This window comes from Pangasianodon hypophthalmus, chromosome 19 (assembly GCF_027358585.1).
Source record: "Pangasianodon hypophthalmus isolate fPanHyp1 chromosome 19, fPanHyp1.pri, whole genome shotgun sequence".
Taxonomy (NCBI): Eukaryota; Metazoa; Chordata; class Actinopteri; order Siluriformes; family Pangasiidae; genus Pangasianodon; species Pangasianodon hypophthalmus.
This window is the reverse complement of record NC_069728.1, coordinates 19,618,265-19,632,714: the sequence shown is the minus strand read 5'-3', so window position 1 is coordinate 19,632,714 and position 14,450 is coordinate 19,618,265. Positions and strand designations below refer to the sequence as shown.

The following is a 14,450-nucleotide window of genomic DNA, read 5'->3' as shown; positions in this document are numbered from 1 at the left end:
ACCTGCTCTGACCATGTGCTTTAGCCATTGTCCAAACCACGCTCTCTCTCTCTCTCTCTCACACACACACACACACACACACACACACACGCCATCATGGAGGGGCTTTGGATCGCCGTGGCAACGTGCCTGCTCGCCTCCCGTCCTGTCAGAGGTAAGTTCTAGAGAGAGCGGAGTGTGTGACGCACCATCAGGCCAGAGCTCTGCTTCACTGAGGATGCTGATGAGAAGATTGTAGTGCTGATGTAGTCTCGGGTCGAAGGTCACAGGTGCTGTTGATGGTTATGGTGAAAGGTGACACTGAGGCGTTTTTTTTATTTCATTAAGGGGATGAATGGAGGAGGGAGTATGAAGAAGGACTCCGCTATTACAGCAAGGAAGCCCTGAGGAAGGTCTGTTTCTTATATAAACCACTTTATGAGAAATACTAAGCCACTGTGTGTTGTGCTGTTACAGTAAACTAATCACCGGCGTAGTGGTGTGATGAAGCGGAGTTACTGTTCCCGTTCCAAAGTTCCTGTAACAGCACGTCCCCACGTGTTTTATTCCTCTTACACCACAGCAACCTGACAACCATTTCAGTTTGTTTTACAATTTATCTGTTTATAGTTACGGTTAAAGCTGCGGAACATCTGCGTTATGTCGCGTTCCCTCACTGTTTTTTTCTCTCTTAAAGTTAACGAGACAAAATTCACAGAGGAAACGCAGACAGCGTAAACTCGTCTGTCCTGAAGACGTCAGAAAGTTCCAGCTTTACCTCTGACTGTTACTAAGCGCTGACACTGGAGACTCCTTCAGCACATCATCGTTTACACACGTTGTTTAATCCGTTTCCGTGGAGCGCCTGCTGTACGAGTCCCTGTGAATGAGCTGTTACTATGGAAACTATCAGAGCGAGTGTATTCGTGTAAACCTGCGCTGCTGTCAGAGCTGCTGTTCGAGAGAATTAATCAACACTGTGGGTTTGAGGTGATGTGTGTGTTTTGTGTTGTAGGAACATCCTGAGAAAAGCAGACCTGTGAGTTTTAAACATCCTCCGTTCCGCTGTCCTGATATGAGCCCTTCATCCACCGTACCCACATCAGGTAACAGTCTGACATCCGGCAGCTGAAATAAAATCCACTCGGAGTGCTATCACTCCGTTTAAAACCAGGAACGTGAGCTCAGTTCTGATGAAGGTTATTGATCATCTTTACAGACGTCAGAGAGACACAGTAAGATCTCCTGCGTGTCGTCCAGAAGCAAAAGCGTCAGTGATACAGTGTTAATCGCAGTGATGAGGGTCTTACTTCAGTTACCTGCTTCAGCTCCACTTACTGTTATTCAAAGCTTTTAATGAACTTTCCTCATCTTGTGAAATGGGTTTTAAAGCATCTTCATGACAGGTTTCATGATCAGAAAAAAATTTGCTGGAAAAAGTAGAATGTGTTTTAAATTTTAAAGAAACTCCAACCTGGCTGTCGTCTTTCCTCCTCATTCCCTCGTTCTTCTCCACAGATCATCAAAACCACTCATTCACACAAACGGTCTTAGTTATTTCTGATGATAATTGAATCTTTAAGATCTTTCCTGTTGATATTTTTTTCCTATTACTTCTCATCTATCTATCTATCTATCTGTTTGTCTGTCTGTCTGTCTGTCTGTCTGTCTGTCTATTTAGTTATTTATGTTTGTTTAGATGAACACATTTCTGGCACCTGGAAATGTTTTGGAAATTATTATTATTATTATTATTATTATTATTATTATTATTATTATTATTATTATTATTATCATTAATCTAGATATTTATTTGTTTCTTTTTTTTGTGTGTTTACCCAAAAATATTTTCTGCAGTTGTAAAGGCTGTTCACATGCTTGCTTTATTTATTTGTTTGTTTGTTTGTTTGTTTGTTTGTGTTTAGCAGTTGTGAGTCTGTCCTCATGCTTTATTTATTTGTTTGTGTGTTTATGTATTTATTTGTTTATTTATTTGCATTTAGCAATTGTGAGATGGATCTCATGCCTTGTTTGTTCGTTTGTTTATTTATTTTTATTTATTTGTGTTTAGCGGTTGAGACTGTTTTCATGCAATTTATTGATTTATTTTTTTTTGTTTGTTTGTGTTTAGCAATTGTGAGATGGTTCTCATGCTTTATTTATTTGTTTGTTTGTTTGTTTATGTATTTATTTAATTTTTATTTATTTGTGTTTAGCGGTTGAGACTGTTTTCATGCTTGATTTATTTATTTGTTTGATGTTGTAAGCATTGTTTAGTTTTGTGATGTTTTTGATAAATGCGCGTGCGTGTGTGCGTGTGTGTGTGTGTGTGTGTGTGTGTGTGTTGCAGTTGAAGTGGTGAAAGCAGCAGATATTAAGGTGATCGCTGCTCTGGGAGATTCTCTGACGGTGAGTGTGAACCTTCAGTAAAGTAGGAAGTGGGTGTGGTCTTTCCCTCAGTTACACACAAAAACCAGTATTAGTGTAAACTTTCTGGCCAATCAGAACGCAGAAGTCCACAGCGCTGTGTTTGTAGTGACTGATGCAGAATGCTGGTGTTTGTGTGATTGCAGACGGCTATCGGGGCGAACGCCACCACCGTGCTGGGGATACCCATCGAATACCGACACGTCTCATGGAGGTCATCATATCACACCAATCACACAGTTTACACAACACACCTGCTGTGAACAATCACAGTGCAAAAGTTTACACCCCCTCAGGTGTGGGGCAGAGAAAAAGAAAAATGCACTTTACATTTATATGATAAATAAATGTAATTTATTTTAGAGTTTATCTACCAAGAAACTTCAATTCTGAGTTGATTTAAAGATTTTTCTGAAATAAAGTGAAATATATTATCAGTACGACTAATAATTAATAATTAATGTGCCCTTTTTTTAAAATAAATAAATCTTTATAGAACTTAAAAGTTAGAACCATTAATTATCCAAAAATCCTTAGATACACCAAGGTTTCAGTTAAAAAAAACGAAAAAGTCTGAAATTCCTTGGACTGTTAAAGCCGGATAAGGAAAAGGGAAAGGAAAAGAAACGCAGAAACAAAGGAAAGAAAAGAAAGAGAGGGGGAAAAATATGAAAAATTTTAAATTGGAAAAAAAAAAGAAAGAAATATGTTCATGTGCTCATCAACAAACCAAACAGTCTTGACTGCTGGGGTCCGAATTTTGAGGTGAGGGTGTACAAACTTTTGCACTCAGCTCTATCCATACTGTATATATACATTTATAAACATACAATCCTACATTTAAACAGAAGCAGCTCCACTGCGGTGAAATGATTTGATCTGAACACTGACGTCTTTTATCTTTAACACCTCATGCAGCATCGGCGGTTACGGAAGCTTCCAGAACGTCATAACACTCGCAAGTAAGTTCTACTGAAGCTTTATTCAGCGTTTATTACACATTATAACCGCTATATCTCTGTTACTGTAACACACACACACACACACACACACACTCTTACAGAAGAACCTTTTCCTGCTTGTTCTTATGAGAACTTCATTGTGGCACCAACAGAATAGTGAAAGAGAAGCTCGTCAGTATTATAGGGTTCAGTCTGGGGTAAGATCGAGTGGGAGATAATAAAAGGTTCTTTAAGGAACCGAACACTGGTTCTCCTATCACATCATTCTAAAGAACCTTTTCTGCACTTTATTTCTAAAGAATTGTTGTACACTCTTTTAAAAATTAAGATGCGAGTAAAGGTTCTTCAAAGTGTTTTTGTAAATACTTGTGTGTTTTATATATAAAAAAAACATTCTGGTTCCATAAAGAACCCACATTTCTTTCTTTCTTTCTTTCTTCCTTTCTTTCTTTCTTTCTTTCTGCTCCTTTTTAAACTCACTTGCCACAATAAACTAATCATTTCCTCCCACAAACATCTCCTTCCACTTTTTCTTCTCTGTGGCACCAACAAAATGGTTAAAGATCCACCAATGAAAGGTTCCTCAGGAACCACACAATGGTTCTAAAGAACCTTTTCTATGAGCTTTATTTTAAAGTGTTTGTGGATGCTGACATTCTCATACACTCTGTAAAAAAAAAAAAAAAAAAAAGGAGCTAGAAAATGTTCTTTAGAGCAAAGAACCGTTTCCGGATTCATCCAGAACCTTCTGTGTCATGTACATATTTATTAATGGGAAATGGTTCTTCAGGCACCAGAGAACCACACGTCAGGAGTTAAGAATAAGAGAGAGCTAGAACCCTATAATACTAAGATCATGAATGGGTTCTTTAATGGTTCTCCTGTGATTTTCTATTAAAAAAAAAAATCTTCCACAGGGTGCTAATATTTATGGTGGGATTTTTTTTCTCTGTGGCAGCAAGAAAATCAAGAGGTTCTTCACGCAGCCAAAAATGGTTCTTCTACGACATATTGGTTCCTCTATGAGTTCTAAAGAACTTTCTGAAGGGTTGCCAGATATACTGACATCGTCCACTCTAATATCTAACATCTAACTCTGACATCATACACTCTAAAAAATAAAGATCTCAGTCTCAGTTGGTTCCTTAAAAATCCTTTTGGTTCCTTGAAGAACTCAGTCATTTTTTAAACATCTTTTGGTATTGCCATGATGAACACATTCTCTTCTACCACAAAACTGGTTCCACTTTTTTGGTTCTTTGTGGCACCAACAAAAATAGTCAAAGGGCCATTCATCATAAGGTTCTTCAAGGAACCAAAACATAGTTCTCCTGAGACGTCATTCAGAAGAAAGCGTCATCAGATACACTGACATCGTCCTCGTCCTCTCTAAACGATAAAAGTGCCAGAAAGTGTTTTGCTGAAGAGGAACCATTTGCGGTTCCCTAAAAAACCTTTTTTTGGTTCTATAAAGAACTCTTCAGTCCAGACTTGGTTTTGTTGTTGCCACAAAAAACTAATGATTTATTACCACAAAGATCCTTCCACAGGGTTCCACCTTTACCTCCATTTACAGTGGCGTTTGTTTTGTTCTCTGTGGCACCAACAACCATCTAATGGTTCTTAAGGGAACTAAAAATGGTTCTTCTATGGCATCACTCTTCATGTGTATTTTTTGATTTTTTGGTTCTCCAGTTCCAGTACCTGCACTGTGTGAGTGTGTGTGTGTGTGTGTGTGTGTGTTTCAGACATCCTCAGACTCTTTAACCCCGATCTAGTGGGTCCGGCTCGGAGCAGAACCGTGCACGGAACCCCGGCTCCGCTCAGTGAGACGGGTTTGAATCTGGCCGTGACGGGACACAACACCTTGTAGGTGTCAGTGTAGGCTTCTGTTACAGAACATTAATCACCACCTTCTGACCAACTGTCCAGGTGTAAAGCTAAATAACACACTTCTCCTGTGTGTGTGTGTGTGTGTGTGTGTGTGTAAGTAATCTTCCTGGACAAACTCGGCATTTGATCGACACCCTGAAGACGCTCGAGGTGAGAACCGTGTGAGACCCGGAGTGTTAGTGCTGATCCGCTCTCAGAACCTCTCTCGCTCTGAATCCTGTATTTTATTCTGTAATGAAGTAAATTGATGGCGGTGTTTTAACTACAGGACATTAACTTTGATGAGGACTGGAAACTGCTGACGATTCTCATCGGCATGAACGATATCTGTGATTACTGCAAGGACAAGGTGGAGTGTTCCAGCTGCTCCACACGTGACGCACGTTTAGTGTAGACGGAGTAACAGCGTATCTGCATCTGTATTAGTGTTCTTCTTACTCCATCCTTTTCATTCCTCTGTTTATTCACACAGTCGCTGTTTTCAGTGGAGAACTTCATCCACTACATGGCCACGTCCTTGGAGATGCTGATGAATGAGGTAGAAATATAAGCATTAAAGCAGCTATTTAGACGCTCCATGAACGTAAATGTAGTGATTCCTGGCGTAAACGCACCTGCGAGCGATTTACCAAGAAATTCCTTCGTATCCAGTTTGTTGAATGAGACCCTCTGATATTAACGCAGGAGTAAATATGACACACGCTGGTTTTACACTTAACATTTAACATCAACCCTTTCATGCATCGCGTCATGGACAGTCCATTTAAGGCTCTTTTTTATACTTAAGGAAAATATAAGATGTGAATCACCTCCAAATCACCTGTAAATTAACGTAAATCTAAAGTTTGAGGATCTCAACTATCTCCTCAAACTTTGCTAAGTTTCTACATAAAAAAATTTAAAGTAAAAAAAAAATGTTTTTTTTTTTTTGTTTTTTTTTTGCCAGACTCAACTTAACAACTAGCTTTATTTATTTATTTGTTTGTTTGTTTGTTTGTTTTATACTAGTGGTATTTTTTTTTCTAAACTCTGTAAATTTTATATGTTAGAAATAATCATTTCTATAAAATTTTTGGTTTTGGTTTCAGCATTAAATTTTTGGTCTTCGGCATTATATTTATATATATATATATATTAGACCTAAATGTTGAAATGTTAAAAATTTGGACATTGGAAGATTTTTTAAAAATTATTATATATTATTTTAGATATTATTTTACTGTTTTAGCCATTTTACTCATGGACGATCCATTTACTTTTTCATATTTGATATTTAGATATTTGACATTTAGACAGAATGAAAATTCATATATTATGTGATTTTAAGAAAACAAAAAGAAAATCTAAAGAATCTGGATGTGTGTTTTAAATAATTTATGCATGAAAGGGTTAAAATATCTAATGCTAATGTTTACTACTTTACCAGCGAGTAGAAAAGCTCATCAACTCGTCGTCTTTTACATAGTTAAAATAAAATCTGTTTCAGGATGTCACTATTTTTATTTGAGCAGATACACATACACACACACACACACACACACACACACACAGCCTACACAATAACAGCTTTTAAAGTTTAATCAGTGCACTGGATCGGCGTCTTTGAGCCGGAACGCACCAATCCTCTGACTCGAAACTAGCTGAGCGAGATCTCATTCAGTCTCGCGGAGAAGTGGGCAAAATGACGAAATCATCATATCACGATTCTCTCAGACGTTTCTGCGATACACGATACATATATAGGTTTACTTACTGACAAACAAAAACAAAACACTTTATTTAATGTCTACAAAAATAATAACATTTTTTATTGTTATTTAAAATTGGATCATTTTTGTTTATTAAAAATAGATTCAAATATTCAAATTCAAATTTTATTTGTCACAAGCATTAACCATACACAGTACGACATGCAGTGAAATGCTTTGTACAACTGTTTAAACACAGAGAAGAAAATATAGAAAAAATATTAAATATAAAGAAAAATATTAAATATAAGAAAAAAATATACATAAAAAATATATAAAGAAAAATATTAAATATAAAGAAATAAATATACATAAAAATATATAAATAAAGAAAAATATTAAATATAAGAAAAATATATACATAAAAAATATATATAAAGAAAAATATTAAATATAAGAAATAATATACATAAAAAATATATAAAGAAAAATATTAAATATAAAGAAAAAAATACATAAAAATATATATATAAAGAAAAATATTAAATATAAGAAATAATATACATAAAAATATATAAAGAAAAATATTAAATATAAAGAAAAAAATACATAAAAATATATATATAAAGAAAAATATTAAATATAAGAAAAAAATATACATAAAGTTTATAAGAATATATATATATGGATATATGGATGGTGGCAGCAGTATGACAGTACAGATATAAAGTGCAGATATGTGCAATAAATGCAACACTAAAATAAATTAGTAAAGTTGTGGATGTAGATGTAGATGGCGGTTGGGTGTTTGTAGGAGATGTATGGATGGAGATGAAAATAAATATGGAGATAAATATTTAACCTTGAAAAGGTGAAACTTAAAAAAAAAAAAAAAAAAAAAGATTAAGTACAAAATCTTGACCACATCAGCTGCTTCCAGTACAGTCATTAAATAATTAATGAAAATATATTGCGATATCCACAATATCTCAGAAAAACGTCCCGTGACATGATCGATCACGATGTCGATATGATGTCCTCACATCACCAGCTCTAGTCTCCGCTCTCCTTTTCACGTAAAGTGTTCACGGAAATATCTTTTACTTCTAGCTGCTTTCTTTACAGTCTGCGTCACTGTTTATTCCGCCGCTCGGCTAATCTCCATCTCCACAGCGTTTAGTGATTAGTGACCGTGTTTAAATCAACGACTTTGACCATCTTTTGGGGAAAAAAAAAAGATGAGGAAATTTAGGAGCTGAAAGCGTGGACTCTTATGTGTGAGCTGAGTCGATTATCTGACTGGAATTTCCATCACTGTTTCTTTACAGCGTTTCTTTATCTGCCTTCAGGTTCCTCGGATGATTGTGAATGTGGTTCAGATTTTACCCATGGAGAGGCTGAGGGAGGTGCAGAAGCCCACGCCTGGCTGTCTGCTCCAGAGGTTCTGTACATGTGCTGCGTGGACACAAAGAAAGAAACAGGACATTTTAAAAATTACAGATAACACAGTGGGAATGGGAACGAGGCAAATTGGGGATTTGATTCATCAATTACAATTTATTCCACAAACACTAGAATTTATTCCATTAACGCTACAATTTATTCCACTACACTACAGTCTCCTGTAAAATAGAAAATAAACACTGGCACTTTCAAGCTTTTCATAAACTTCATCAGTGAAAACTAATCGATTAAGAGGTGTGATTTTATTTTGTTTTATTTTTTACTAAACGTGGCTAAATGAAGTATCTAAGTTAAAGAAGTGTAATTCAGTGTCCTACAAGGTTCTGTTTTCCGTTTCTTATTGTTCTTCTTTCATACACACAGTGTTGGCTTTCACATTAATTCTACATTAATTCTTTATTCCCAAACCTGGTCCAATCTCCTCAGGTCCTTCTGCTCGTGTCTGGTGAAGCCAGCCTCGGACTCTGCTGATCTGAAAGAGCTGATTGAGGTCAACCTCCAGTTCCAGGTGTGAAGATCGTGTATGACGGAATAAAACCTCCACAGAGCTCAGTGGCGTCTCAGTGGTGGAGGTGTACTTGACAGTGGGACACTGAAGTGTCTGAGTTTAGCGTCAGTGGAGATTGTAATGCGCACTACGGCGTCCCACAGGGTTCTGTTTTAGGTTCCTTATTGTTCTTTGTTCATATCTTCTCAGTGTCTAATTCACAAACATATCGTGCCACATTTATCAGTCTTTCATTAAAGCTGTGTATAAACGTTCTCGCTGATTTTCTTCTTAGTCACGTATACCAATCAGCCGTAAATTACCAAGCATGTTCACGCCACATTTACATTTAGCCACGCCCACAAAACTCCATAAAAGGTAAAGAGAAAACTGGAAATGATAAATGGTGACGACATGGTGATAGAGCACCTCTTAAGCACGACTAAATCTTCCAGTAAAGCAGCTCAGCCACTGCAGTGCCGTGTCTACCAGAGACACACACTAACTAACTAACTTCCTTCTTTTATAGGGTGCCATTACTTTTGTTCTGATTGAACAGCTAGTCTTATTATATTTATGGATGTGTGTGCTTTCGTCTCCCGGTGATGACCCCGCAGCTGTCCATCACCATCGACACCGCTGACGCGTGACCTTGATTAAAAAGCATACAGCATAACTCCAAAACCACACGGCGTCTCGTTGCCTAGGATACCGTCCTGGTTAAAGTGGACAGGCGTGGATGAAGAAATCCTCCACAGATGAAAAAAAAAAGCCTCATTAAACTCTTCACTGCTCTCCATATTTAACTAGATCACTAAGATTGTGTAGATCGGGTGGGGAGTGTGGCGTATCTCGCACGCTATTGGCTGTTCCTAAAGGAAATACTTTATCATACGTCATCAAATCTCGACTTCCACGAGGAGGTTAAAGCTGTGAATGGTGCAGCTTGCTGTTATTCTGAAGTAATATTCTGAATATCAGCACTTCCCTCAGCTCAAGCAGGCTATAGAAATAAAGATTATTATTATTATTTTATGTTTTAAATTACATTTTTTTTTCCTGTTCTCCCAGAATGCCCTGGAACAGCTTCTCCATAGCGACCGGTTCTTTAAAAGCGACTTCGCTGTGGTTCTTCAGCCGTTTCTCAAACACGCAGACCCTCCACGACTTCCTGTAAGAGTTCGTCTTGATTGCAGCTTTAACGTCACTTTGTGTTTTGAACCTGAGCTAGTTAACGACTGATGCTAAGAGTTTAGCTAGCTCACAGCTAGGTTTATTATAGGTTCATTATTTTATACATAGACAATTTGAACGTAGTTTTAGGTTCCACTATAAACAGATTTCATTAAATTAAACAGAAAAAACACCTGAATTTGGTAGGTTTCTCAAAAACAATAAAACGTAAAGTAAAATTCCTGAAAAGTCACTCATGTGTGATATGTGGTCTTACATCTCTCTTCTTCTGGTAAGAATGGGAAGATTGACATGAGCTTCTTCACTCCGGACTGTTTCCACCTCACCATAAAAGGACATGAAGAGCTGGCCAAGGGTCTCTGGAACAACATGGTGAGTTTAGCGTTAGAGAGAGAGAGAGAGAGAGAGAGAGAGAGAGAGAGATTTAAGCCAATATTTGTATTAACGCTTAATTTCTATTCTCCATGCTATAACTAATTTGTTTGTTGTTAACAACAGTTCTTCTAGTTCCTGTCATGCTTTGGCGACACTGTACATGTATACGGTCACGCCAATAAAGCTGGTTGAATTGAAAAAAGTTGAATTGAATTGAGAGAAAGAGAGAGAGAGAGAGAGAGAGATGTTTTTCAGTAACGTCCCATCTCTCTGATGGACATTTGTTGTAGATATGTAACAAAGTCCTCTATCACTAGGAGCCTCAAACATCAGTGACTAAGATGGTGAATACAGAAGAGACCGGAAATAAATCTGCATTAGCAGTCTCACAACGCAAGCGTGATGTTCACGACAAAACGAGTGGACTCTATGAATCAGCTCCTTTAGGTGAACCTTTAGAGCTGAAGCACATACATGAGCTGTTTGGGAGCCGAAAGAGTCGACTCTCTTAGTGACCTGAGTCAAATAATTTGATTCACTGAAGAGAGGCGAAATTCCCATCACTACATATCAGCTAACTCAATGATGAAACCCAGAAAAACATGTCATTTAAAAAAGTCTAGAAGAGCTGCTTCTTCTCTTATAACATCAGCAGTAAGATCCGGTCCAGATGCCGTGGCTTTGCAGAAGTAGAAACGCTCGACTAAAGCTTTATCCAGATGGAAAACGAATCCCGTCTGAATAGGGCTTTAAGCACAATAATAACTGCAGTAATGACACACGTTCTGAGGGATTTTTTTCTCTTTATCACGTCTCAGTTCCAGCCTGTTGGGGAGAAGCTTATGGTTGAGAGTTTTTCAAGCCCGATCCAGCTCATGTGTCCTCCTGTGGTAAAGCTTCTGCTGTTTTAATACGCTTTTTAAAATCCCATCACTTGCTTCATCCTTCATCCATTTCCTGCTCCTTTTTTAATTCTCTTCGCTCTCTGTGTTCTCGTGTTTTAAATCCAGGACCATCCGTACATCTACACCAAACCGCGTGCTGTGAGGAGTGACACGTCTGTATCAGCGGGAGCTCGGCTATCCACACTCCTCTTCCACTCTGCGCTCGTGTCTTTCCTTTTCTCCTGCTAGACCTGCACTCCAGCTGAACCCTGTACACACCGCAGCATGAAGCATCAGATCCCTTCACTCTGCAGTACTGCAGCGCTTCTCCAACATCCCGCATGTCAACATCATACCTCAACTCCTAACTAATTAGCAGTGACACCTTAAGGAACCAAAATGAGGAGAAAACGCATTATTCCTAAAAGTAATGGCACCCAGTATTTATACAGTATCTAGGCGCAATTATCCGCTGTTTACAGAGTGCAGCTGTCTGATATCTGTAACTGTATGTCTGATCGAATGTTAGGTTAGAATAGTGATTAAATATATAGAGAACAATAAGACAGGCAGATACGACTTGTTAGGTAAGCAAGAAAAGCAAGGTGGGAAAAGATGGGTTTTGGGTTGTGTTTTAAAATCAGGGAGGGGGATGTGAGGACGGAGATGGACAGAGGAAGAGCGTTCCACAGTTTTGAGTCCTGTCTCCTATGATGAGCTGAGAGGAAGTGACAGAGAGCAGATGATCAGACAGTACATGTGGGTATAAAGGAAAGAGGAAGGAGGCTAGATGAGTAGGCGGAGCCAGACCACACAATGACTGTAAGCGAAACTCCTCCACAGATGACTTGCATATTAATCTTTCTAATATAGCAACAGTGTTCAAGATGTATTTTGAGTTCTTTCATCATGTTGGTCTGTTTTCATTTCTTTGGTTAACGGTGTCCACCATTACCCACAATGCCATTCGACAAGCTGCGGATAGTGGTGCTCTACCTAGAGAGAGCGATGCAGCGGCGCTTTAGTCTCACGTGTGTACACTCTGCTCAGATCAGATCAGCTTCCAAAGCAACACCATCTCCGTCGTTATCTCACACATCGCTAGCTAGCCGAGCCGAGTCTCTGCTGTAACTCAGCATCGTATAGCTGCATTGCATTCTGGGACTTTGAGCAAAACCCATCAGGGAAACCTGTAGTGTTTGAGATTGTATTTGAGATTGCTGAAATTTTGTTTCCATTGTAACTGCACTAGCAATAATAAAAACAATGTCTCCCTGTGACGTGTGTGCAGGACACAACCGCTAACTCGTCACAGGAATAACGAAAATACAGAACAACCAACAAATTAGCACCAGAATCACTAAACACATCACAAATCTTTCAGTATAAACATATTTCCTGTGTTTCTGGGTGGAGTTTAACTTTATGATAATCTTGGCATCCTTCAGACTTTTAGTAAGTGACCAAGCAAAGCTGCAGATGAGAGCTTTAGAGTCTCTGCAAGTGAGAGACGATAATGAATAATAAAAAAAAAGACTATGAAATGCAGCACCACTCTTTTGTTTGCTCATGTGAAGCTCATCAGATTGAAGTTTAAAAAAACACAAGCATGATGAGAACATCGTGTCCTCTGACCTGATGACCTTTCCTGATCCACCTGACCGGATATGAAGCGTTTTAGCGCAGCAGCAGGTGCAGACTCCAGTTAACCCACACTAATGCTCTTCTAATTGATTTAGCTGGAGAAGGTAATTGTGTGAGCTGAGCGCCGAGCTCGTCCGGACTCAGACGGCCTGAGGTTAGCCCGATAACTCGTTACTGTTCAGCGGTCAGAGGACTGAAGTGTTTGGATTGATGTAATGCGATTACTGAAATGTCGCAACCTGAGATGTGCTTTTTATTCTCTTTAAATAAAGCTGTATACACACTCTTTTACACCTCACTGTTCTTCCTAACCTGTGTAAGTCTTGTGTTAAAGCTTATTTCAATGCTATCTTAAGCTAACACAATAGTGTGAACAACACCAGATCACATGACCCAGTGTCATGGTAACACGTCGATCTGACTTCATAACAGATCTCACTGTTTCCTCTCACAGATAATCCCACGCAGGTGTGTTCTGTAATAATCCTCAGCTTCGTTCATATCAGCGATGTTACACGGTCATGTGATGCAGGGTAAACACCGAGCCCACGCTGACGCCAACCTGCTTTATCAGCTCCCTGATTAGCATCTCGTCAGGTTGCGAAGCCGGAAATTTGATTCTGGAAAAACCAACAAGCGTTCCGTGTGTGTCTGTCATTTCACTGAAACTGTAATACTGTGTTTTTATTATTATTATTATTATTTTTGATCCTCATAGCTCATTATCCAGACCATGTTATTGTAACCTGCTGCTTTTTTTCTACTCAAAGCTGTGTGTATGACTCCATTAGCATCCTCCTGAGAGAAAGCGGAGAGATTGTGAGCACCAGGAGCTGCCTAACAACCCGTCATGGGAAATCAGGATGAAGAGGAATTAAACTCTAGAGGGCAGTCAGCAGGTCGAGCGAGAGCTTTCCATCACATGACAAACGGCAGTGTGTAGAAAATGTGTTGGGATAGAATTACAGATGTATCACGAGCGAGCTTTGAGCCTCAACTTCTACAGTGCTGTATGAGAAAAGCTTGATTACATGCTCATAATTACAGCGCTGAACCTCTTCCTGTAATGTCTAACAAGCTTCCATGCACAGCAGCTTAATCTCTGATTTGTTCATGTGGACATCCTCTTCCATTCACACCACAGTGTTCAAAACCAGAGATGGAAATGTTCATCACAAAACACGGATTTTGTGTCCTGCATCCATGTCTGTTTTAATTTTGTGTGTATTATGGGTGTGACGCAATGCCAAAGTACACCAATCAGCCATAACATTAAACCCACCTGCCTAATATCGTGTAGGTTCCCTTGCGCCACCAAACAGCTCTGACCATCGAGGCATGGACTCCACAAGACCTCTGAAGGTGTGTGTGGTATCTGGCACTAAGACGTTAACAGCAGATCCTTTAGGTCCTGTAAGTTGTGAGGTGGAGCCTCCATGGATCGGACTTGTTT

At 38.7% G+C, this 14,450-nt stretch overlaps 1 protein-coding gene across 1 annotated transcript in view; it reads left to right on the top strand.

The window, feature by feature from the left end:
- The window catches only part of si:dkey-177p2.18 (phospholipase B1, membrane-associated), a 15,194-nt gene extending 2,515 nt beyond the window's left edge, over positions 1-12,679 (top strand). Inside the window, exons 1-15 of the mRNA XM_053242103.1 lie at positions 1-392; positions 995-1,085; positions 2,330-2,388; positions 2,553-2,620; positions 3,325-3,368; positions 5,117-5,237; positions 5,360-5,411; positions 5,530-5,610; positions 5,734-5,799; positions 8,299-8,390; positions 8,840-8,921; positions 9,972-10,073; positions 10,371-10,466; positions 11,288-11,359; positions 11,480-12,679. The exon at positions 1-392 is cut by the window's left edge and continues 2,515 nt beyond it. Coding sequence (XP_053098078.1) covers positions 1,055-1,085; positions 2,330-2,388; positions 2,553-2,620; positions 3,325-3,368; positions 5,117-5,237; positions 5,360-5,411; positions 5,530-5,610; positions 5,734-5,799; positions 8,299-8,390; positions 8,840-8,921; positions 9,972-10,073; positions 10,371-10,466; positions 11,288-11,359; positions 11,480-11,602 — 1,089 coding nt within the window. The 5' untranslated portion in view covers positions 1-392; positions 995-1,054 and the 3' untranslated portion in view covers positions 11,603-12,679. The remainder of the gene's footprint in view (positions 393-994; positions 1,086-2,329; positions 2,389-2,552; positions 2,621-3,324; positions 3,369-5,116; positions 5,238-5,359; positions 5,412-5,529; positions 5,611-5,733; positions 5,800-8,298; positions 8,391-8,839; positions 8,922-9,971; positions 10,074-10,370; positions 10,467-11,287; positions 11,360-11,479) is intronic.
- The last annotated feature ends 1,771 nt before the right edge of the window (positions 12,680-14,450 follow it).